This window comes from Priapulus caudatus, unplaced genomic scaffold (assembly GCF_000485595.1).
Source record: "Priapulus caudatus unplaced genomic scaffold, Priapulus_caudatus-5.0.1 Scaffold216, whole genome shotgun sequence".
NCBI classification, from domain to species: Eukaryota; Metazoa; Priapulida; class Priapulimorpha; order Priapulimorphida; family Priapulidae; genus Priapulus; species Priapulus caudatus.
Window position 1 is genome coordinate 213,236 of NW_014577277.1, and position 25,107 is coordinate 238,342.

General features: G+C 43.5%; 1 protein-coding gene and 1 long non-coding RNA gene across 5 annotated transcripts in view; one reads left to right on the forward strand and one right to left on the reverse strand.

Moving 5' to 3' along the window:
• LOC106807462 overlaps positions 1-14,319 on the forward strand; it is a 42,705-nt gene extending 28,386 nt beyond the window's left edge. For all 4 annotated transcript variants that reach the window (XR_001393668.1, XR_001393669.1, XR_001393670.1 and 1 more), the window contains exons 5-7: positions 849-855; positions 1,457-1,462; positions 14,308-14,319. This is a non-coding gene — a long non-coding RNA (uncharacterized LOC106807462). The remainder of the gene's footprint in view (positions 1-848; positions 856-1,456; positions 1,463-14,307) is intronic.
• The window catches only part of LOC106807460 (diacylglycerol kinase delta-like), a gene marked incomplete in the record, with an annotated part of 112,976 nt that overhangs the window by 14,673 nt on the left and 73,196 nt on the right, over positions 1-25,107 (reverse strand). The window contains 17 exon segments of the mRNA XM_014809796.1: positions 122-277; positions 739-897; positions 1,418-1,528; positions 1,817-1,934; positions 2,471-2,689; positions 3,100-3,227; positions 3,762-3,976; positions 4,763-4,906; positions 5,141-5,252; positions 5,527-5,624; positions 5,856-5,922; positions 6,926-7,065; positions 8,443-8,551; positions 9,373-9,635; positions 9,984-10,112; positions 15,973-16,079; positions 17,992-18,121. Coding sequence (XP_014665282.1) covers positions 122-277; positions 739-897; positions 1,418-1,528; positions 1,817-1,934; positions 2,471-2,689; positions 3,100-3,227; positions 3,762-3,976; positions 4,763-4,906; positions 5,141-5,252; positions 5,527-5,624; positions 5,856-5,922; positions 6,926-7,065; positions 8,443-8,551; positions 9,373-9,635; positions 9,984-10,112; positions 15,973-16,079; positions 17,992-18,121 — 2,405 coding nt within the window.

Here is a 25,107-nt window from a genome sequence, read left to right on the forward strand (position 1 = left end):
TATATATTGATTCATTTATAGATTTCTCAATTCATGGTCGTCTGAGATTGGGATTCATTGCTTTGACCTCAGCATCGTTATGAAGCTGCACAGCTTTAATAAAAACACGTGGCATACCTGTGCTATCCTATGATGTTGAAGCGCCATAACACGTGCTGCACCCATGTGGGCACTGCCGAAAACAGCCATCACTTCAAGTATGCGATCATCGCAGGCTGGAGCGGTGAAGTTGTCGTCTTCCTTGTCACCTCCCCAAAAGTGAATGCCTCCCATGTAGCTGAAAGAGTGGCACTAAATTAGCTTCAATTAAGTCTTTTTCATATTTCTAACACAATCTGAAGATGCAAATATCCAGGATGTTTTTGAAACTGGATGTCTATACGATTATTTATTATCGGTTAAAAGGTAAATTGAGGTGTTATCAGTAACTGTTACTAATGTATTTTTTCAGGTCATTGTCTAATAAAATAAAAATAAATGCAAATAAAAAAAACACATACTAAAGCAATTAAATTGTAAAAATATGATGCAAATATATAGAAATATAAATGCAAATGTTATTATTTAACAGTTTCACATATTTACAGCTGGGTCAGCAATCTTTTTAGAATCAAAACCAAACAGCACTGCACATCATAGGACACGAAATATCATCACGTTAGACTCATCCTGTGTAGAACCATAGTTTGGTCCATTCTACTACTACTACTACTACTACTACTACCATCAGATACTTGCCTTGGAATGTTTAGAACCACTATTCCCTGAAGACTAGGCAATGGAATGGCTGTACCGTCACACTCGAGATGCACACGTTGCTCTAGATTCTTGTAGGACCTCTGCAGTAGCTCCTTTGTGCCCAGCATACCGTACCACATGAGATTCTTCGTCCGGCTTCTAGAATAATACAAACAAAGAGATCAAGTGTATTAATCAACTGAATAGTGTGTGACACACTGGATATGAACTTGATTAAGATATCATTGGAACCATCATTGTGTGAAGCACATAATGCCGCACAGACGCGTGCATGCACGCATGCTCGAACACACGTGTATGCAAACACACACAAACACATACAAGCACACGTATATGATGATAAATACGAATTTGAGTGTGGTGTCATTCGAGCCATCAGTGGGCCCTGCACACACGCAAGCACACATATATATGAAGATAAATATGAATTTGAGTGTGGTGTCATTCGAGCCATCAGTGGGCCCTGCACACACGCAAGCACACATATATATGCATATAAATATGAATTTGAGTGAATTATCATTTGAACCATCACACACACACACACACACACACACACACAGCAAGCACGTACGCACCTACACGTATACAGCAAGCATCCTTAGCACGCATAATTCTGGCCAAATATGCGGATTGTTGGGTAGGTCGGGTCATTTACCTGCATTTCTCCGGGTGCTCCTCCCGTCGGTTATGGAAGTCAAGAGTAATTTTAGCATCGAGACCAATGCCAAAGTAATTATTCATTACAGACTTCTCCTGGTAACCATCTCTGCAGAAAAAATGTAAAAAAAGCACGCGGAATAAGTAAGTAGTAATACTGCCACTATAATCTAACGAGCAGAATAACGTCAAACGTAATAACGACATAACGTGGTAAATACCAGAACACCGAATAGTCGCCACTAATAACAAAAACAACTAAAAAATAAACATCGCGATAACGATCAGATACATCCGACCTCATAAGTGAAATCTAACCTGATGAGTGACTGGTAGGATCGAGGATAAATACGGACAATTCTCACAAATTTTTGCGCACAAACTAGGGAAAACTTACAGTGCATCATCGGTGGAGTCCATCATTGGTACAGCAGCAGCACATAAGGCATCCGCATTGGCCAATAGCACCTTACTTACAAGGCCCCCGACGACACTGCTGGCAGGTGAATGAACTCCTAGTGTGAAGGAAGATAACCCACCATTAGAAATATTATTCACCAACACCGTCAACAGTCGTCATTGGCAAGTCGTGGTTCAAGTTTTAATGTATTTTTACAAATGAAATTTTAACATTCAATTACATTAATAACATTAAATTTAATCATAACAGTGATAAGGAAACTGCTTCTACATAAATCATATACACTGATGGCTTACAGTAAATTAAATGGACCAATAAATAAGTCCACATAGTTGCCACTTAGCATTGCTATATATATACCAGAGCAAGAATATGTCATAAAACTGTCTCTATAATATTTCCTAGCCATTTTCTTTATGAAATAGTGCTGGCAATGATTTGACTCCCAAGACATGAAACAAATGGATTTTTCAGGTGTTTTCTCTATTACAGAGAATACACATTCCGCTTAAAAATCATAGTTGTTATAGTTCTAGGAGAACAAAATAATCACAACTGTTCAACTCATGATAATCGTATTGTGCATTATGAATCTACCGCCAAAAAATCGTGAGCGAAAATCATACTTACTGGGCAATTTTGGGAACAGCGACATTGCGGGGAACGTAGGGTTGAAGAGTGGAATGTTTTCTAGTGAACCGGGAGGTATGTCTTTGGGTGAGGTCGAACGCATGGCTTTGCTGAACGTGCTTCCGCTGCTGATGCGACGCGATGCATTCGGACTCTTTTCTACCGGCGGTGGCGGCCTCGTGAAACCTAACGTGAAGACATCAGTGAGATTACGAAACCCTGCACAATAGAGGATAGGTATTATTTATGGTAAAGATATAACTAGACACGTAATATTGATAATTGATCCTATTATTTGAAGCGATACTTTTACTGAAAAGCTAAGGAGCTATCTTGGCGATGCATGCTTGCTCCGTATCTAGCGTGCAATGAAGTAATTGACTATAACCGCATTATCTGACAGAATCAGTTATATAAGGATGCAGGCCAAGCTTACCTTGAGACCACAGTCGATCTGCATTAAGGCATTAGCGAAAGGATTATACTTAGGGTTAGGGAAAGGATTATCGTTAAGGTTATTGATAGGGTTAGGATTAGCTCGATATGATCCCGATGACATTCAAAATCAATCAGCAGGCGTTTACCTACATCTGCATGAACACATGCTGTAGGCAGGTGCAAATACGTACGCAGTGGCTCCAGCCCACGCAACGTGTCCTCCTCCTCCTCCTCCTCATCTGAGACACATTCTGCATGGTAGCCCGCGTAGGTCGGTCCGTGAACGGCAATGTTTGGAACCGCACTCGTCGAAGAATGCCTGAATGAGACGAGAATAACGACCAAAGATTCGTTGAATACAATCTACCTATCTGTCTGAGTGAGATAACGACGCCACCTAGGATACTGCTAGTAGGGCACGAAGGGTCGTTGTCGTATAATGGTGTATAATATGTACCCGAGGTACCTATCTGATACGGTTAGGGTTAGGGTTAGGGTTAGGGTGTTAGGGTTAGGGTTATGGTTAGGGTTAGGGTTAGGGAGTAGGCATAGGCGACATACTCGCCGACACCTCGGGTACTACATATACGACAACGACCCCTTCAGCGCTAGTAGGTAAGATAAACTGGAAAAGTTTCGACATTATTACATATAGTTCTTACATGTTTTTCATACGTACACGCTATGTTATGGACATTACAGCACTTTATTACTAACCTACGTCTTTACGTAATAAATTGTAATGAATTTGTTTTCAAATGTAAGAATCTCATTTCCTTATCGTTATCATATTTCTTACAAATAATAAAAACTTAACTTAATACTTCTAAACTTCATATGGAATACGGCGTACTTGTTATCGGTTTCCTCGTATTCGTGTATCGTCTCCGCGGTAACCCTATAGGAAGTCGTAGCGTGCTCCTCCGATAGCGCGGAAAGCACTCTGTTCTTACTAGTTTGCTCGTTCTGTTCGTCGACTGCTCTCTCTGTGTGTTCGATGATTTGCCGTACTGCCTTCTTCAGGCTGTTCGCGCGAGACATGAGGGCATCTCTTGGCTTGAAAACGTGCTGTAAGAACAATTTGTGCTGGTGAGCTGTGCTACAGAATGACGAATATCTATATTCCTTATATTTATATATATTATTATTATTACATAATATTATTAATATATATTATTAATTGGAGCATATGACCAGGGGCGTGTACAGAATTTGTACCAGGGGAGGTCTAACCGTAACCCAAACTTGCGAGCACGCGAAGGGGGGGTCAACATTTTGAAATTAGACCCCCTTAGATGCGTTTTCTGCGCGAGCAGGGGGGGGGGTCCGGACCCCCTGGAACCCCCCCCCCCCTGTACACGCCCCTGATGACTGACCTAATCTAAATAGGCATAGACCTTCGTCGGTTTACCTATGTACTTCTTCCTTACTATGTAACATTGTCAGCAAAATGGTGATCCTGTTATATAAAGTCTGTTCAAGTTCAATATAGCAATTGATAGAATCATTACAAGGCAATCATGCCAAAAAGGCACACTTCCCTCACTAGTTTGAGGATGGTACTACAATTATGCATACAGAATGGTTTTATTCTTAATATATCAGTACTAATAATATCCAAATTTTACAGTCTGCTCCCTGCTACAAGACAAAATTTTTGACGTCCTAAAGCAACACACAATTTAACGTGTTTTTTTTACAAAATTGATTAAAACTTAAAATGTGCCTGTATAATTACTCTTGACGACTGAAACTAAGTTAGTTCGGCTGTATAGAATCAATGGACAAAACAGAAATAACATAAATGAAGCTATCACAATATTGCAGCCACTATAAAAACCAATGAGTACATACATGTTTAGTAGGTGCGTCCTGTTTTGTTGCCATGGTTTCTTGCACGGCGACAGACGTACTAGCAGACCTCGTTTCCTGTGACGCTTTAGATTCTTCACTCAGAGTATTCAGTAGAGAGTTCAGCTTCTCATTTAGAACAGAGCACTGCAGGATGCAATTCATTACATCATACATACATCATTAATACATTCATTAGCAACCACGTGTATTCTAGCACCTCTCTGCAGCAGGAGCATTTACGTTGCGTGGCCGGAAGTTACGGAAATGTCAAATTCTTTGTGCACAGCACTTGCGGAAATTGTGATGAATAAATTAATCAGGGTGATTAAGCTGAGAAGTGTTTCCTTGCTACTACAATTCTATTATACATGATCATACCTTTCTTGATATGGAATCATCTTTCTCATCTTTACAGTCGTCTATTGGTTCTTCATGCTCACAAGAAGCATCGACTTTCGCTACGAAGTCTTTAATAGTCTCACATAATATCCTACGAATATAATTGCGAAAATCTTGCTTAACATATTACAAAGTTACACATGTCTTACTAATTCATTTTTAATTTAATCTGCAAACGAACGTAGAGAATTATGCAAAAATAAATTGAAACTTCCCCCAAACCTTGCACCGAATTTGTGTACCTCCTTAGATTATAATCAACAGATCACAATAACAGACGTATCTATCAATAGCCTCTGTTGCAACACAGTGATTCACCACCATGCAACATCTCCGGTAGTGCCAAACATGAGTCAATTACTTACTTGGCTGACGATATGACTACAGAGTGTTGATCGGAATGCAAAATCTTTGATAGGTGGGCGGCAACAGAATCCTCGTATGCTGCAATAGGCTCACACAGCTGCGACGAAACACATTGAATCATCAGCCGCCACACCGTCACAATGAATCATATATCCATCACTCACTGCATCGCGTGCAGTATTAAACCATTAGTGCCTGACGTAACCGGAAGTAAAGCGAATCGCCATGGCACCCCCGCTCGTTTCTAATCGCGGGTCGTTACTCACCACGTCATACTGTATATAGTATTAAACCGATCACACGCAACGTAAATTGCCGATACACGCACCTCGTTTCGAAAAGCAAGGTTAGCCTTTGGATCGACTAGGGGTCCTTCGTATGTCATCAGACTCCACCTGCAAAGCAATAAAACACCAAGTCAAGCAACAAAACACACGATATCGCATGATACAGGGTGATACTCCATTAGGAGTAGGATTAGGATTAATGGTTAGGGTTATGTTATAGGTTAGGGTCAGGGTTAGGGTTAGGGTTAGGGTTAAGGTTAGAGTTAAGGTTAGAGTTAGGGTTAGTGTGAAGGTTAGAGTTAGGGTTAGTGTGAAGGTTAGAGTTAGGGTTAGGGTTAGGGTTAGGGTTAGGGTTAGGGTTAGGGTTAGGGTTAGGGTTAGGGTTAGGGTTAGGGTTAGGGTTAGGGTTAGGGTTAGGGTTAAGATTATCAATCATTAATCATTAAACATTAATCAATAATGATATAAAAGTTGGCCATTGATACATTACGGGGGCAAACGTTCGATGATGCCGCGTCGCACGACGAAACACGTGCGCTTCAGTGCGGTAACCTGCTGAAGACAATATTCAACACTGCTCGCTAATTAGACCATCCCAAACCGTTAGGGCTGCCGTATGGGGGGAAAAGTTCGGTGATACAGTGTCAAGTGACACGTCACGCGACTAATTAGCACCAGAATGCGCTAATTAGCAGCGAGCGAGCGAGGGGCGTGTAGGTAGGTAGCGAGCAAGGCGTGCAGGCAACGAAGGTAGCGAGCGAGGGAGGGGCATGCAGGCAGCGAGGTAGCGAGCGAGGGAGGGGCATGCAGGCAGCGAGCGAGGGAGGGGCGTGCAGGCAGCGAGGTAGCGAGCGAGGGAGGGGCGTGCAGGTAGGTAGCGAGCAAGGCGTGCAGGCAGCGAGGTAGCGAGCGAGGCGTGCAGGTAGCGAGCTAGGAAAAGGCGTGCAGGCAGCGAGGTAGCGAGCGAGGCGTGCAGGCAGCGAGGTAGCGAGCGAGGGAGGGGCATGCAGGTAGCGAGGTAGCGAGCGAGGGAGGGGCATGCAGGCAGCGAGCGAGGGAGGGGCGTGTAGGCAGCGAAGTAGCGAGCGAGTGAGCAAGCGTAAGGGTCCACCTGTCCAGCATCTTCGTTCTGGCCATCTCGTATCTCTCGATGAGCTGGCTGAGATGCGTGTCGTCATCGACGAGCCCGCCCCAGCCGAGCACGCGCGCGAGGTCGTTACCCGTCCCCAGAGGCAGCACCGCTATCCTGCACTGCAACGACAAGTGAACAGTGAGTTAGCCAGGCTCGCTTTCCAGCTGTTTACCGCTATTTAACGCTGATTACCGCTATCCTGCACTGCAACGACAAACGGTGAATTAGAGCTACGATGAAATGGTAACGAGCGAGTGACACAAGCGGTGAATTCGGTTTCTAGCCGGTTACCGCTATTACCCGCTATCCTGCACTGCAGCGATGAGCGGACAACGAGGTAAATTAGCGCTATGATGAAACGGTGACGAGCAGACGACAAACTGTGAATTAACGCACGGTTTCCAGCTGTTTACCGCTATTTACCGCTCGCTTTACTACTATATCCTGCACTGCAATGACGAACGGTGAATTAACGCTCGGTTTCCAGCTGTTTACCGTTATTTACCGCTCGCTTTACTACTATATCCTGCACTGCAATGACGAACGGTGAATTAACGCACGGTTTCCAGCTGTTTACTGCTATTTACCGCTCGCTTTACTACTATATCCTGCACTGCAATGACGAACGGTGAATTAGCGCTACGATGAAACGGTGACGAGCGTCGAGTGACACAAGAGTTTGATGTGAATTAGGTTTCCGGCTATTAACCGCTCTCCTGCACTGCGACGATGAAAGGACAAGGAACAGACGATGAGCGGTGAATTAGCGGTGCGCGGTGTCCAGCTGTGCGCTCTGCCGTATTTACAATGGTTATTTAAATGTACGTAAATTGTTTTTATCGCCGATCTATTCGTCTATCCCCCCCCCCATCTAGCTCGCTTTCGCTCTCTCTCACTCACCCTCCCTCTCTCCTCCCCCTCACTCTCTAGTCTTGTGTGCATGCATGTGTGCTTGTGTGCGTGCGTGCATGCATGTCCCTCTGTCTGCCCGCCTGACCAACCCCCCTCCTGCCTGCCCATCTGCTTGTCCCTCCCTCCCTCCCCCCTCTCACTCTCACTCTCCATCTCCTGTCTTAATCTCCATGTATGTGTACACACATGGACATTGGACACGCACATGCAGGCACACACACATTATTATTGTTATTATCATTATTATTATCATCATCATCATCACCATCATCATCATCATCACCATCATCATCATCACCACCATCATCATCATCATCACATGTATTATTATAAATGTTGAGAACATTTTCTATCATCTGCAACTTTACATGCGGCAAATCTAGCATTATACGCGTATAGGCGCTGCTGTACGTAAAAGAAATGGACTTAGACTATAGTATATATGTTTTGACAATAAAGTCAATAGGCCTGTACAAATTGGGTCTGCGTGTCAGGTTGACTGTACGCCTGTGTGTGTGCGTGCAATCGATAGCGGCTCTCTTTAATTAGGTAGCGGCTAGCATATCCCGGCATGAAGCTTTTACCTTATTGATGAGCCTTAGTTTGTCAATCTCGTTAAAAACCCATCCGATGCTGCCGTCGCCGCCGCAGACGAGTAAACGAAACGAGTGGAAACGACGAAACAACCTTAACCTGAAACATATCGATTGACACAAGAGTAAATGTCAAACTATTAAGAGTACATTTAAACTAAAGCCCGGCGCACACGTGAGTTATTTTACTCAAGTAAAATGACGCATGTGTCATTTTACTCACGTGTGCGGCGGATTTTCGTTGAGTAATTTGACTCATGCGTCATTTTACTCACGTGTGCGGCGGATTTTCGTTGAGTAATTTGACTCATGCGTCATTTTACTTGAGTAAAATAACTCACGTGTGCGCCGGGCTTTAGCCACAATTAAATGGCATGCACACGCACGCACGCACGCTCGCACGCAACACACGCATAGACCATATACACTGTCACACTGTCCACTTATTACGGGGAACATGTGTTTCTTACCGAATAATTAAGTGGTGTGCAATTTAGGCATGAATTGTATGCCACAACATGAAACTCTGCATGTAACAAGTAAGCACTGCTGATGCTATTTAATCAGCCTATATATATAATAACGTACACATTTGACAGTTTCAGTAGTTTATGACTGTATGAATACACTAGTGAAAGCAGCTTTTTATGTAACAGCGATATCGATTGATCGACTGTAGGCAGAATATCATCGTAGACTGATTGACATGGAAACTTATTATATAGTAACACCGGTAATACGAAGGTAGCAAGCAATCACGGTTTTGTGGGTCAAAACACGCCAATTAAGAGATCAAATGAGACGTGAAGCCAAAACGTTCTGTCAACCACACAAAAATGTAACGCTGTTTTGCTGCCTCAATATACCACCTAATACAACACACAAACCACCTAATGGCTTCAACTTGGCCATTTTACTCACCCAAAGCTAGGTCCCCCATTCATGAGATCATACACTTGCGCTGGGTTGAGATTCTGCCGGAACCGATGAAGAAACTTCACGCCCTGGTTGTCACCGCTCTTAGAGTTGACAAACACGAGCAAAGGACTGCAGCCGACAGGCGGCGTGACCTCATCCTCTAGATCTGTCTCTATGGAAGTGAGTGAGGTGGGCGGCATGACAGAGACCTTGCAGAGTCCCAGCGGACAGCCGACTGGGATAGCTGACCTGCAGGATGTATGCACCTGAAGACGAAACAAATATTAATGAGATATAGGTGCGCGAGTACGGTCTTAAAGTGCCGCGGAAAGGATCTACGATAAATTAGGTGCAATCTAATTGAAATTTATGCATTTACTTATACCATGCTATAATTATATTAGGTAGATATAATTATATTAGTACAGTGCAATTAATGCATGATTTACATTCGCACATTTTTATGCCATGTAATAATAAGCTATTTATTTTAGAGCTCACAAACAGCCACGCGTGCTTTGGACTTTATCGTAAGAGTAGACTTTACTATATCTACACGTATAGACGATGCAGGGTTATAGTTTTGCGATTTATGAACATTGCGGTGGACCTACCAAGGCTTTGCACCAGAGACAGCGCCAATCCTGCAGCCGTAATACTGAGCCACAGGTTTTATCACAGACGACGCACTTAGCACTGACTGGTAGATTTCCCTCCACCCACTGATGTGACATCGTTATCTGCTGCAAAACAAAGCATAATTTTTGTGGACAGTATAAACGAGATATGCACCAGTTGATATGCTGAATGGATTTGTCCACATTGAAATCGAAATTTAAATTTACTTTTGATCATAACCAACTATGTGTGTATTTATGAATCTGTGGTGGCTACATAAAAGACATAATGCATTGTAAAATATAATAGTCGACAGTGAAATGTGAGCAACTCGTTGTCAGAGCAATAAGTAGAGGAATTGTAGGTATTCACAAAACCATACGTCCCTAAACATTTAATGACGCACACCTTAAGTAGTAGATCTATATACTAAATATAGTACAGCAGATATGTGATATATTTCGACAGAATTGTGGGTTTGATGATAAAAGCATGGCATTTGGCACACAGTTAGGACATACCCTTAGGAATATTTTTGGATATAGGGACATTGCATATTTGTCCCATGGTAGCTTTGGCGGCCATTTTACAAAATGGCGGCCTCAATTTACCATTTTCGCCCATAAGTTGAACTATATCAAGTATGGTTGGTGCAAAACACATTCTAGTGGATATATATCATTTGTTATTGACATGTTAAGCATAGGCCTCACGTGGACTTGAACACAATTATGTATGGTGGCCTAACAGCTAGGGACGCAAATGACGTTTTTCTTCCTTGTCATGATTATCATATCTGACAGATCTGTCTTGCTACATATGTAATAGAGTTCAGACATTGTGCATATCGTAAGCCTAGTATACACACATATATGACACTATGACACATATATACACATATAGGACACACTAGCGATTCTGTAAGCTGCCGCGCAGCGTATGTTTTCGCTCACGATTTTGGAACGCCGTAGAGTTGCGCGTGCAGCTGTACACATGATTGGCTGCTACCATTCGCGTTCAAACGCGATTGTTCATTGTTAGGCGCGCTGGTGCTAGACTGGTACTCGCCCCCACCTCGTTTACTCGACCCCATCGAGTAACTAAGCCGAGAGGTGTGAGCGGGTACCAGTCTACGCTAGTGCAAGCGCATGCGCTGTATGCAAGCGATGAAAAACCGGGCAGAAATATTCAACATGCTGAATGCGAGCGATGCGCCGGGCGTATGGGATTGCGAGCGATTCTGCTAATTCTTCTTTCAGGTCACGGTGGTGGTTTGCATCTGGTGGCTGTACACTAAAGGTATTTTGACTGACTGACAATGGCCAAACGTTTTATGGTATTGGACCCCACAGCGCCAGGCTCATCTGGTACACATCTTCCATATCTGACACATTGGACCAGTGTGTGTTATGTCAGAAAGACACCTCTGAGAAGCTATCTGTCCAGCTGAATCAAAGCGTAGCACTGGTGGTTCTGGGTACCAGACTCTTGCAGACAATCTCCTCGCCTTCAGCAAGATCGGATGTCTGCCAAAGACTATAGATATCTCCAAACTGGATGATGGTGAGGGCATTCAAGCAACATTCGAGCACCACAGAGCCAGGTGGCATGATTCGTGTAGACTCGAATACAACAAAACCCAACTGTTTCGAGCCGAGAAGAGGAAAACCTCCTGTGAGCACAGTGCAGATGTCCCAAGAAAGTACATACGTCAGAGTAGAGACCAACCACAACCTTCAGTTTACAAGTGTTTCTTTTGTGACGGACAGGCGGGTAAGGAGACTCTGCACGAGGCTTCCACCTTTGAGCTTGATGCGCCGTGTCAGGAAATGTGCACTGAAACTAGAGGACAACACACTGTTGGCTAAACTAAGTGGAGGAGATCTTATAGCACAAGAGGCCAAGTACCATGTGAAGTGTCTAGCCTCCCTGTACAACAAAGCCAGAGGCACGCGAAGATGAATGAGGATCCAAACAAGACGTCGTAAATCACGGCATAGCCTGGCTGAACTGGTGTCCTACATTGAGGAAGCCCGTATGGACTCTACTGTGGCACCAGTGTTCAAGCTTTTAGACATCGCAACCCTGTACAACACCAGGCTGGAGCAGCTTGGAACAGTCTGTTTGCCGGATTCCACATCGAAAAGACATCATTCAACACTCTGGGCAACCTTCTTGATTGCAGTGGATGGACAGAAGCCCTGGTTCAGGCAGGAGTTGCTACACCCGGGAACAGCCGACTCCTTCATCAAAGCCGCCCAGTGTGACGCGCACTCGATGGGCTCACAGGTCACAGCTAGTGTTCTGTATCTCCTTCGACAGGAGGGTTACACGCCCAATACCTGTGACGGGTTGGATGAGGACAGGTTCCAATGCAGTAGAAGTCTGGTGTGCTAGCCGAGCTGATACAAGTCCCCAGTTCAAGTTCTGGTCGATTATGCTGCAGCTGAACTGGAAATCAGATCTACGTGAGATCGGCTACGCGAGGCGACTTCATGCTCTACATCGATGCCTTGACCAAGCTTGTACCATGGTTCTTTGCCCTGGGCACCTAATTACGCAAGGTGGATCCAGTTCACTTGCGTGAGCATGGTGCACTGGAAGACAAGCATCCAGATGTGTTCGCAGAGTTCATGGCTGGAACTTCACAGTAAAGAAGACAACACAACCATTTCTCTGCTTTGGCCATCGACCAGGCACATGAGCCAGAATAACGCATCAGTGAAAGACAAGGCGGAGCAGTCGGCCTGACTAAGAATCCTGCAGCATTGCAGCGCTGGAGGTGTCCGGTCCTGAGATGCAAGAGTGATTGCAGAGTTCCGCGCCACAGCAGAGACGAGAACAAAGAAGCCTGATTCCATGACACCATGAGCAGAAAAGGCATACACAGCTGGCGTTGCTCGAGATGTAAGTCACTCTCCGGTGTCATGAGAGAAATGGGGAACCCTTCTGTGATGACAGCAATGATCTCCCTGTACTAGACAGGCAGGGAAACCTGGGCAGACCCCAGCAGTCCATCGACACTGTGCACCAGATCGAGAAGCTGGGGCAGGAGCCAGTACCACACGTATGTCAATGAGCGGGCTTGTGGACCAGACGAAGGCCATCACGACACGCACAATCAGGAGAAACAACCTTCCTCTCTTCAGCCGACCTCGCAGTCAGAAAGAAAATCAAGAACCCAGCTTCAGCTGGCGTTGCTCAAGAATGACTGGCTCCCGTATTCTCCGGTGTGTGCATTTCAGCCCAGATGCGTGATGGGAGAATATCGGACGACTTCTTTGCTCATGAGACCAGGCCTGTCCCCTTCCCTGTCACAGATGGGCAAAATGAGACTGGCAGAAAGGTCTGACCTCGTGGTATGCTTAGAAGATATGATCCCTCCACAAGAGAATGTAGCCAGTCCTCACGTTGAAGTCATCATCCTTGATGGAGCAGCTATCACCAACATGCTGGCACCTGGTGGTGCGAAGACGTTCTGTGACTATGCAACACAGGTTTTCTTGCCGTACATCACATCTCAGCTACAGCATGCAATCAAGTGGATGTCGTCTGGATGAATACCTGCCAGAATAGTTTTGAAGGCCGACACTCGAACAAAGAGAGGTCGAGGCATCCGGAGACGGAGTCGAGCCATCTAGTTCCATACAGGAAACTGGCAGGCGCTTCCTACGGATCGACGAGAACAAGGTGGAGCTGTTCTCCTTCCTAGCGACGAGACTAGCTGCTCAAGAGACAGAGAAACAAGTCATCAGCACTCTCCACAAAGATGTGGTCTGTACGCAGGCCAGAGACATCGCGTGGTCTTGCTCCATGTACACATGAAGAAGCAGATACCAGGATGCTGCTCACTGAAGATGCTGTGAAACAGGGCTACACCAAAGGTGTCGATCCGCACAGTTTGACACGGATTGTCGTAGTCCTTGTGCTGTGGCAGCAGCCGAACGCTGCTCAACATAGATGAGCTGTTGGTTGCTTCGTACCCTGGGAAGAGCTTTTAGGTACTTAGCAGCTCACGAGAATGCCGCAGGCATTGGGGCTTGACAAGTGTCGTGGATTACCCTCATTTCATGCTTCCAACTGGTGTGATACGTGTCACACTTTGGAGGCAGGAGCAAAAAGACTGCATGGGAGACTGAAAGGCCTGTGATGAGGTCACTGGCCGACCGTTCTGTGGCCTTGGGCCGCTACACCAAACCCCTCAATCGTAGATGACAGCCTGAGAGTCCTTGGAGCGTTTTTCGTCGTTCTCTGTCTCCTGTATGATCGCACTAGCAGCCACGAGCGTGTCACCGATGCACGTAAGCGACTCTTCACCAGAAGCGTCGAGCAATAGATGATCTCCGCCAACGATCGAAGCCCTCAGAGAGCACCATCAGTAGAACTGCCTACCAAGCTGGCTATTGTTGGGGCCAGATGATGGTTCCTGCGCGCAGAAATCCCATCCCTAGCGAAGGGGGTGGGTGAAGAGTGATACTGGCTGAACGTCTGCTGGACAACCCTCCCGGAGGCAACGCAAGTATGCCGGCAACTTCTCAGATGCGGCTGCAAGAAGGGATGCAGAGGACAATGCAAGTGTTTGAAAGGCTGTACTCAAGTGCACGGCACTATGCCATCGCGGCGGACAGTGTGCTCGGACTAGATCTTGCAGTATCATGGATGGCTTTGTCTGCATGGGATTGTTATATTTCAATATGATGTAGACATGTACGCCACCTGACAATGTAAGGGTAAAGATATAAATGTATGATAATATATAGAGGTAAACGCACTTCCAGTGGCAGTGCCAGTTTATGTTATAAACTGACATTTTCAGATTTGCAAAATACAGCACAAAACTCCATAAAAAAAAAAAATGTTGCGTATTGTTGCCTGATAGCCAAATGAATCGGTTAGTAAGATATATGACCTTGAATTGGCTCCGAGATTATATTTTAAGTGATTATTGCATCACTTACATGCATCTCCAGTTAAAAAGTTGCACAACTTCTAACAGTGATTATGTGTTATGTAATACCCGATCACGGCCATTTTGTAAAATGGCCGCCATTTTGGCCCCAGGAGGAATATGCAATGTCCCTATATCCAAAAATATTCCTAGTGATATGTAATAAATGTGAGCCAAATTATATGCTTTTATCACCAAACCCACAATTTTTTCACATATCTGCTGCACTAATAACCAATGAGCTAAGAACTTTGAAAAAAATAAAAAATAAAACAGCTTGCCACTGCAGTTGTTATGGATAATGGCGCTATGAGAGTAATCACAAGGCACATCACAGCATTCACTGACTCATGCACACTTACGATATCAAAAAGCAAATGCAACTTGGTTGTAATCTCTAATAATGACCAGTTCCGGAATATAATACCTGGCTAAGCCCATTAGCCAGGTGCGATAACGACTCGCAGGCGCGGATTTAGGCCGGTTTGCACCAGTTTCCAGAAACCGGTCACAGGCCTCAAAATTCACCAGAATGCACCAAATATAGCCAAATTTTTAAAAAATTCCCCGGACCCCCCTAGCTGCAGAAGAACATATGGAAACTGGTCACCCAAATCCTCTGGATTCGCCCCTGACTCGGCAAAACATCTTTTGGTAAATCACTACGGTAATACCGTTAGACTACCATTAGCATTACTATGGTGTAAGAACTTGTGTGAGATTTCTTACACCGGAAAATCAAACGGCGAATCAAGTAGTCTGGCAAACATGGCTGAAGGCATTACTCCCCTCTGTCAAGGTCATTTCAACCATGACTCTGACTAGAGAATAGATAACATGTGTGTGTACAGTACGCGAAGATTAAAAAAATAGAAGAAATACATAAACGGAAATGGAAAAGGAAAACAAGACCAGAGGAATTTCGACAGAGCGAATGTGAGAGTGGGGAAGGGAGAGGATAGGGAACGATGGCATGCAACCTCGGGCAACAGAACTCTTCTTTCTTCGTAACCTGATCGCTTTCTCGATATACATACCCCATCATCATCCTCAATAATCTCTTTTCCTATCGAAGCTAGAGTTGTCCACTTGCAGGTGGTGACGGCCTTCACAGCACATCTTTTATGTGTTTTCAACTTGCACACTGTAATTAAACAGAATTTATATTAGGATTAAAGCGCTATAATTATTTATATACATACATCATTAAAGTTATAAAATCATGGTGTTATAATTAAGATGCTAAGATTTATGTTATATAAACAGAGGTGGTGCAAACACTAGAGTATAATGTGATATTATTGGCATAATACCTCAAATAATTTTATCAACGTTAATATGATGGTACAAGGATTGAAATACCAAGGATCGGCAAAAGGGATTACGCTGGATTAGGCTGTTTGATGTTAAAAATACACGAACGCATACAGTAATGTGATACTTGATAACAACAACAATTTTTTAATATAGCATGCCGTAATACTTATCATTATATTAATAATAATAATAATAATGATATTAATAATAATAATAATAATATTATTATTATTATTATTATACTAATAATTATTAGTGAGCTTATGAGCCAAGAATCAGCCTTGTAAAAAAGTTATAATTCAGTCACACATTAGCACACTAGGTCTTGTACAATCGAGTACATGGCACATTTTTTACTGCTCTACAGCGACAATAAAACCCAGGGTATGTTGACGTTGCATCTAATCAGAGGTTAATATACTTAGTAATAACAAAATTGTCATTATTAACCACTGATCTAGCTAATGATATCTGAGGGCAGCCAACTAATTTACGGCGACCAGAATCAACTGGAGGCACTGCAAAATCCTAACTCCATCACACGTTTTGCGTGCACAGGCGTACTCTATTGTGGCTGATGACGGATTAGAGACAGTCACAGCGAATGTGTTACTGAGGTGCAGATGATCATAATGATTACGACCATGCAGAAGGCAATGGTTGGCACCTCTGAATTTTTTTGCTTTCACTGCACTGCGATGCGCCGCATTGTTAGAATTAAAATCGAACACGTACACACACGTACACGCACACTCGCACACGCACACGCACGCACGCACGCACGCACACACACACACACACACAAGCGCGCACATATACGCGCACGCACGCACGTACAGTGTCGGCGCTTGATCGCTGGCAGAGTTTAGTAACATGCAGTTACTACGTCAATTTAACACACGCTAGGCTTAAATCAATGGGAATTTGTCTACGCTGATGGAGCTTCGTGATATTTTAATGTGAATTCTGTCATCATCTTCCCAGATATGCGTGGCATCGAAAATTGCAGCGTATTTAAAGTGATATCAGTAGAATTAATCCAGGATAGAAATGCAACTATACGTTATGGCAAAGTCTGCTAACCTATTTAATTAGCAATAGAAACTAAATGCGTTGAGACATTGCTTAAGTTCATTCAAATGAATTTGTCTTTAATCTGTTATTCGCTGATATCATAAAAGTTTATTTGATAAAAAATAAATATGTTAGCAGATTAGAGCAGAATTCAACACAACACAACATTGATAAAAGTTGGATTACGAGCTAGCTAGATGGCACAACCTATGCCAACAAATTTCACTAGGGTTGCATTACGGCATTGCAGAGAAAGAAGGAAATCGATTAGGTGAAGAAAGAGATGGACTAAAAAATAAGTGAAATATATTAAGTTGGCTTTGCCTGCTTGTTTGTATGGAATGATTCAACTCAAAAACAGACACGATGAATAGAACACCGCAGCGCATATCGTAAACAAGTTAGAAAAACGCGTTTAGCTTGTTACGCCAGAGCCATGTTCCAATGAAAACCGATAGTCGGTTGCCATGGCAACACTATTGTAACTATATAAAGGGAACCGACTCAATGCCATAACATCATTCAGACCTACAATACCAGCGGCTGAAAAGGTAAGTGAAAATAATCAGCGGAGATACAAGCAAAACGATTAATTTCCCCATTCATTATCCAACACACACCCATACACGTTATCCGATTTCGTACATATTGCACTTCACCGTTACCTTCGCATGAAAGACCGTGGGATGTGACTCCTGATAACGCTTCCCTGCAGACGTTGCAGTAAGTCGGACGCGCGTGAGAACACGCATACCAGTTGTGCTGACCTGAGAAATCCGGATGCTCCATATTCGGCTAAATAAATTGCAGAACAGATTTTGATATTACTACCTCGTAACCTCGTAAATATTAGTCTTCAAAGTCCAAAGGACTATATCGAAGACGGAAAGAGACAAAGTTGATCAAATAGACAGATCAATACTGCGGATCGCTGTAGAAAAAGCCGATTACACTGATTCAACCGACACTGATAATCAATAACACAAAACTCAAATATATATAACCAGCACACAGCAACATTTCACTTCTGAATCTGATAGCACCTGTGTTCATACTATTCACCCGTTGTAAAACGTTAATATCACATAGCCTGTAGGCACCGCACCCTTTATTATACGAGTCATGTAATATCACATAACAACGAAGCACGCATTCTCACTCAATGCCGGCCTCTGACATACTGCGCATGAAGGATAACGCGAACGCGCGCATTCACGCACGATCACAGCACAGGCACTTGAAACGTCTCAATAAAAAAATAATAATGTAAACACGAAATGTATTAACTCTTTCCGCCCAGCCACGCGCACGTCTTATTTAGTCGGTTATTGCTCGTATGCGTCAACTGGTTAACCGTACATAATATTTAGCTAAACTTGCCGGCCCGTATTACGGTTACCATTGTGAAAAGAATTTCTTCATTTGGGTTTTGACACCCGAGTTGAGCCGAAGGCTTATACGTTTGCATTTTATTGAAAGTGCCGAACAAAAGCTGCTGCTTCTGAATACTGTGATCCACAAGCACTTGGAACGTCTCAATAAAAAAAAATGTAAACACGAAATGTATTTACTACCAAAGTCTTAATGTTTCTCTACTCTATTTCGCCTATTATTGCCGATAATTACCCGTAAATGCCGGTCATCTCTCTTATTCAGGTTGTTTGTGCACAGGGCGGGCGTGCGGTGTACTTGTGTGTTGCAGATGAGCATTTGACCGGCATTTACGGGTAATTATCGGCAATAAAAGGCGAAATAGAGTAGAGAAACATTAAGACTTTGGTAGTAAATACATTTCGTGTTTACATTTTTTTTTATTGAGACGTTCCAAGTGCTTGTGGATCACAGTATTCAGAAGCAGCAGCTTTTGTTCGGCACTTTCAATAAAATGCAAACGTAAGCCTTCGGCTCAACTCGGGTGTCAAAACCCAAAAGAAGAAATTCTTTTCACAATGGTAACCGTAATACGGGCCGGCAAGTTTAGCTAAATAGTATGTATACGGGTAACATGCAGTTGACGCATGCGAGCAATAACAGACTAAATAAGACGTGCGCATGGCTGGGCGGAAAGAGTTGGCAGCGTTCCATAGATGTCAGGCGTAGAATAAAGCTCACCCACGCAGCGCAGCTCAAACCACCATGACCACATGTTCGCGTTCACATCACTCCAGCCCCCCCCCCCATTAATAATGGCGACCTCGGCGAACTAGGAGTGACAATCCGCGCACGGATTTCGTGAACTTTCTCATTGTGTCCACACAGAAAAAAATCCCATCGCCGACGTACGAGCTGTCAAAATGTTGTCGCTACGCCGGCAATGGAATCGGTACACCGAAGAGAATTTTGAAAGATCGACAGGGTTGTAATCTGCTAATATACTGCTGCTGCTACAACTACCAGTGCTACTTCTGTCACTACCTCAAATCACCATCGCGTATCTTTGCTCATACTACTATACAACTATTACTACTTCATTAAAACTAATAACCAGACGAGATGAATCAGGGTCGGTCTTAGATTTTTGCATGCTAATTCTCATAAACCTTTTACATATACTTGGCAAGAACTATATAGTCATTGTGAAAAGGCTTGCAAGCTTAGAAATATAAATACATGCATATACATCAAGAATCCTTTTTTCTATTATGGACTTTTGATATACATACATACGCATATGCAAATGAATACGACATGGAGGTTGGCAAGGAACTGAAGGGAAATTCCTCACTGAAAATTTTTGTGTTTGAATAGTTAGCAATTGAGGTCTGGCCGATAAAAGATAGCATATCGTAGCCTTTGATCTAAGAATGTTTGTTCCTCATAACTCGAAAACGTTAGTTTACCATTTAAAAACGTCACAATAACGCTATAGGCCTGAACCTAATTGTTGTTGTACATTGTATCCATGCTGAAACACGGTAGTCTCGAAGCGGTCTGTGGCCGACAACAAGAGACATCGAACAGGATGTGACCACGTGAGCGGGCGTTTACCTGACGTGTTGACTTGCTGCTATAATTCGTAGCAGTTACATCCGCTTTTCTATTGATCTCTCCGCGTATTGCAAAGCAGTGCCACACATAATGACGTAGCTAGGTTAGCTTCCGGCTGATGCCGTAAGACTGACCGACACCAAGAACACAACAGACGCCACGTCGTTACGCAACCTGTCGTGGTTTATTCCGGGGGAGCCTCCGCCGAGACTCGAACTGCTACCTTCATGACATTTTATCACGCCGTGAGATTTCATCACTAATGTTTTACCGCCTGCCTCTCCTCCGTTACACGAAGGTGTACGCAGACGTGCCGTACGTGTTCGCGTGCATCAAAACTGAAACCTTCACACGTAAAAAGGGAAGAGTCACGCAGGCATGCATTCGTGCACGAACAACGTTCCGAGTAGATAAAATCTTCGACCGAACGTTAAGCATTTACAAAGCGAACAAAACAGTCTGGTTTATATAGATCCATTTTACCAAATGAATATTATAAGCCGTCGTTGCAAAAAAGGACGAAATATTCTAGATTGTGCAGATCGTGGATGTTTATCGAATATTTTTTTAAGGTTTTCACTAAATAAAACAACGATCAATATAGCCATATAAATATGTATATACTTCCATAGCATTTTAATGCTAGTAAATTTCAGTAGCATTTGCCTGCATGAGCAGAAACGTGACCATTCTTCTACGATAGGTATCATCTCTTTATAGCATCCCCTCATAACCGAACTCCACACCGCAAGATCGTACGCAACTTGATTACAACTCGAATCGCAAAATATAGTTACATTCTCCTCAACACTCCTCAAGTCGATCCCTTCTCCCTATATATACCCACCCTGCCTTTCTACGTCCACGCATCAACGGTTGCTAACCAGCGCCGAGGGAATGGAATTTAATAATGATTACTGCGAAGACGGCAGCAGATAACAGAGTTCTGCTGCTCTGACGTCTGCGAAGTCACCGGGGGTTAACGCTGTAATTATCACGAAGCCCAACCACGCGAAATCCGCATAGTTCCCGTCAGGCTTCATACGGAATAGCAGCACGCAGCAGCAGCAGCAGCACCACCAGCAGCAGCAGCAGTAACAACAGCAGCAGCAGTAGTAGCAGTAGTAGCAGCAGCGGCAGCAGCAGCAGCAACAGCAGCAGTAACAGCATCAGCAGCAGCAACAGCAGCAGCACCACTATCGCAAGCATCATCAGCAGCAGTAGTAGCAGCAGCAGCAGCCGCAGCAGCAGCACCAGGAGGTATCCGCTAACGACTGTTCATCATGCCCCACGCTTTCGCGTGATCACTCGATTCCTCATCCGGGATGAAAATGACGAAGAGGTAGCGAATAAAGACGAGCGAGGAGAATGAATCGTGCACGCACTGCTAAGGCCACAATTAAAACAAATCTTTGTTTGCCCTCACCCGACCCTGGCTGAAAGGTTTGGGTAGGTAATGTAGGCTTTTTTTGAAGGGGTCTTTTTACAAATTCAGCATGGTGTCTACATGCTCGGGTGTGCTAGTGTGGAGATACCTTTTATGTTGAATGTTTGTTTTGCTTGGTACATATATGTATTGCCTACAGATTTATATAATGTACAGTGATACAATTTGTTTAAAAAAAATCAATAAAAATTGAGTCGGTCCCTTTTTGATGGGTCGGTCGGGTGAGGGCAAACAAACAATATTTTTATTACGGCCTTAAATTGAGGTCGAGTATTGTCGTCTCATCATGGTTTGGTCCCTGAGGCGGCATGTGGTGACTCGACGCTCGACGCACGAGGTGGCAGATATACTGCCAATAATCATCGAAGTTTTGTGCGTGCGTGAAGACGCTGAAGGTGACTCGGAGGTAACACGCCTCAAATGTGAAATCTGATGAAATTCTCATATGTATGTTCGCGAAGACAGGACAAGCGCTAAGAATTCTCTAGCTGTTATCTTAAAGTATATACGCGATATTTGATGCACGTTCGTGTTCCCAAACAGTTGCTCACAGCGGAAGGAACGTAAACAATTTATTAATCTCGTGTGTGTGTGTGTGTGTGTGTGTGTGTATGTTGTATGTGTGTGTGTGCGTGCGTGCGTGCGTGTGTCGCGCATGTACGGGAGTACATGCGCGTGTGTGCGCGCGAATGTATTAGGGTGAGAGAGCGCGCGACAGGGCAAACTCGGCAGAGGGATTTATAAGTCTTTCAAGACTTCACAAGTGCTCCGAGAAGCTGCCGAGACTAAAAAAATATTCGAGGCCAGTTTACGCTTTTATTCATTACATCTATCACCAATGTTTGTCAGATATGCTCCTATGCTATCACGACAGATTTTGATTCTGTTCCCTGTTGTGATTGTACCGCTCAATCAACTACCCCCACCCCCACCCCCACCCCCTACTTCCACGTTCCCTTGTAAAATTTCTTACTGCTCAACTAACCTTCTAATCTAATGGATTCCGAATACTATTAAACCAACCACATTAATCTGATTTTCAAAAAAATTCATATTTAATTCCAACTCAATAACGTGGTAATACCGTATTAACTACATTAATTAGATAAACAGCATAAACCGTATTAAAAGTTTTCAATTCGCCACAATATTTCCCAACAACACCCGATAATATTTATTCGATGATTCCGCTTCCTTGTGGAAGTATATAAATAATGCACCAGGATTAATTGAACATTCAAGGCACGCGGAGAATTCTAAATATAATTTCTTGCTTGCGCAGCAGACATATAACGCGAATTTAACGAAAATCGTGGAACGAAGAGGAAAGTTCCGCATTCGCATGCAATTTCTCATTTTCCTGATTTGCTATACGTATACCCCCATCGCCACGACGAGTTTGCGAGTCCTACTGTCAAAGGTCAGTCGCTCTACATACATATATGCATGAGTCTTAGGCAGACGATTGTTTGCGTCCGCTTTTCAGTTAATCCATATCGGCATGGCGTATAACGATATATACGCACCATGTGCCGAAGCCAGCACGGATTGTATATATCTATAGATCCGATCAGCAGGGAAGGCACATAGACGGCTGGCTATCACTGAATTTCCCTCTCATCCTGATTCGCGTGCGACCGAACGATAATATTGACCATTACTTCTCAGGTTGTCCGAGTTATCTGGGCGAAATTGGGAGATGCCCGCTATAGAACTTACTCTATTCGAAGTCGTAGGCCATATTACATTCACTATATTATTCGCTAGTGTGCCGCAACGGGAGGGTATAAGCGGACGTATCAACAAAATTTAATATTTACTTTGTATATGTACTTAATTTTTCAAATGTAATATTTACTAGCCTTGGTCTACGCACATTATTGATGGTGTCTTACTGATCTAAACCATAGTTATGCCGGACTTAGCATGGTTTAGCTAGTGTGGAGGTAGCCTACTATACTAACTCTATTAAAACGTGTGGACTACGACGAATTCGGCATCTGCGCATTAAGTAGAGCAGTGATCGATAGGCAATGCCAGACAGTCACACACGAATAATTATCGTGCGAAAATTAAAAGTAAACACGCATTTTAATTTATTCAAAGATTTAGACTTTGTCTAGGAGAAGGGTTTGTTGTGATGTGCTATACACACAACAGAAATAAAATGACGACATGTATTCCGATCGTTTTCTATTGCATCTTGGTTTTCGACGACAGAATTTGTGTCTGACGCATTTAATTCGCTTCACCAAAGTAAATCGATTCATGTTTAGAGCCCTTATATCCTGAGTGTGATTCGAAATGTCGCTTGGGTACCCTCTCTCGACGTGTCAGTAAATGTAAGTAGCTTTCAATGTTCTTCACACTCAACCACTTCCTCGCAGCAAATGCGTTCGTGTCACTTACCATGAGCACGCTAAATTTTAACATTTATTTTACTTTACCTTTTCCCGCCTTATTTGCCTTCTCCACCTTCCTCTCCTTCTCCTCCACTCCGCTTTTTTCTACCTTCTCGTCCTTCCTTTTTAGCTTTTCGACTTTTTCAACCTCATCTGCCTCAGCCCCCTCCCCTCTTCCTCGAGCTTCAAGCTCTCACCCACCAGCTTCGTTCCACCTCCTCGACGCTTGCTGTTTAATACCGTTTTAGTGTTGGGTTCTGTGTTGCCTATATGTTTGCCACACACAAGAGGCGTGGCCGGGTGCATAGCTACATAAAGCTTTAATATTAAAGTAGGTGTTGCGACTGAATAAACATGCGTGCGTATAATCTCAGTGACATTGCTGGTTTTCTGTGGCATTGATGCAGCGCAGCAGTCTCTAGCTGTGTGGGTTTACGGGCACAGTGCACGCCTGCTGTGCAACCAGGTAGGCGACTAGAAGAAAACCTACGAGACAATTATAAGGAGAAGGAGGGAGAGGAGAGATACTAGCTAAACACCAGCGTACGATATGCAGCTAGCATTATGTCTTATATTAAATATTATATGATGTATTATATTATATCTCCCATTATGTACTCTTGATTATATGTATTATATTATATTATATTATATTGTTATAATATATTATAATTCAACGAGCGTTTCAACGTCTTCTGCATAATAGAAGAATAGCTTCTTCTATTATGGACTCTTGATTCTATGCTTTCCTACCTCCTCTTGCCAGCTTCCTCTATCTGTGCCACCTTTCCCTATTCATCTCTGTATCTTGCTTTTTTTGAATTCTCCATTCTCTATGTTATTCATCTCATCTGCCTTCTATCCTTTAGTAATTCGCCTACGCTCTCTCTCTCTCTCTCTCCTCTCTCTCTCTCTCTCTCTCTCTCTCTCTCTCTCTCTCTCTC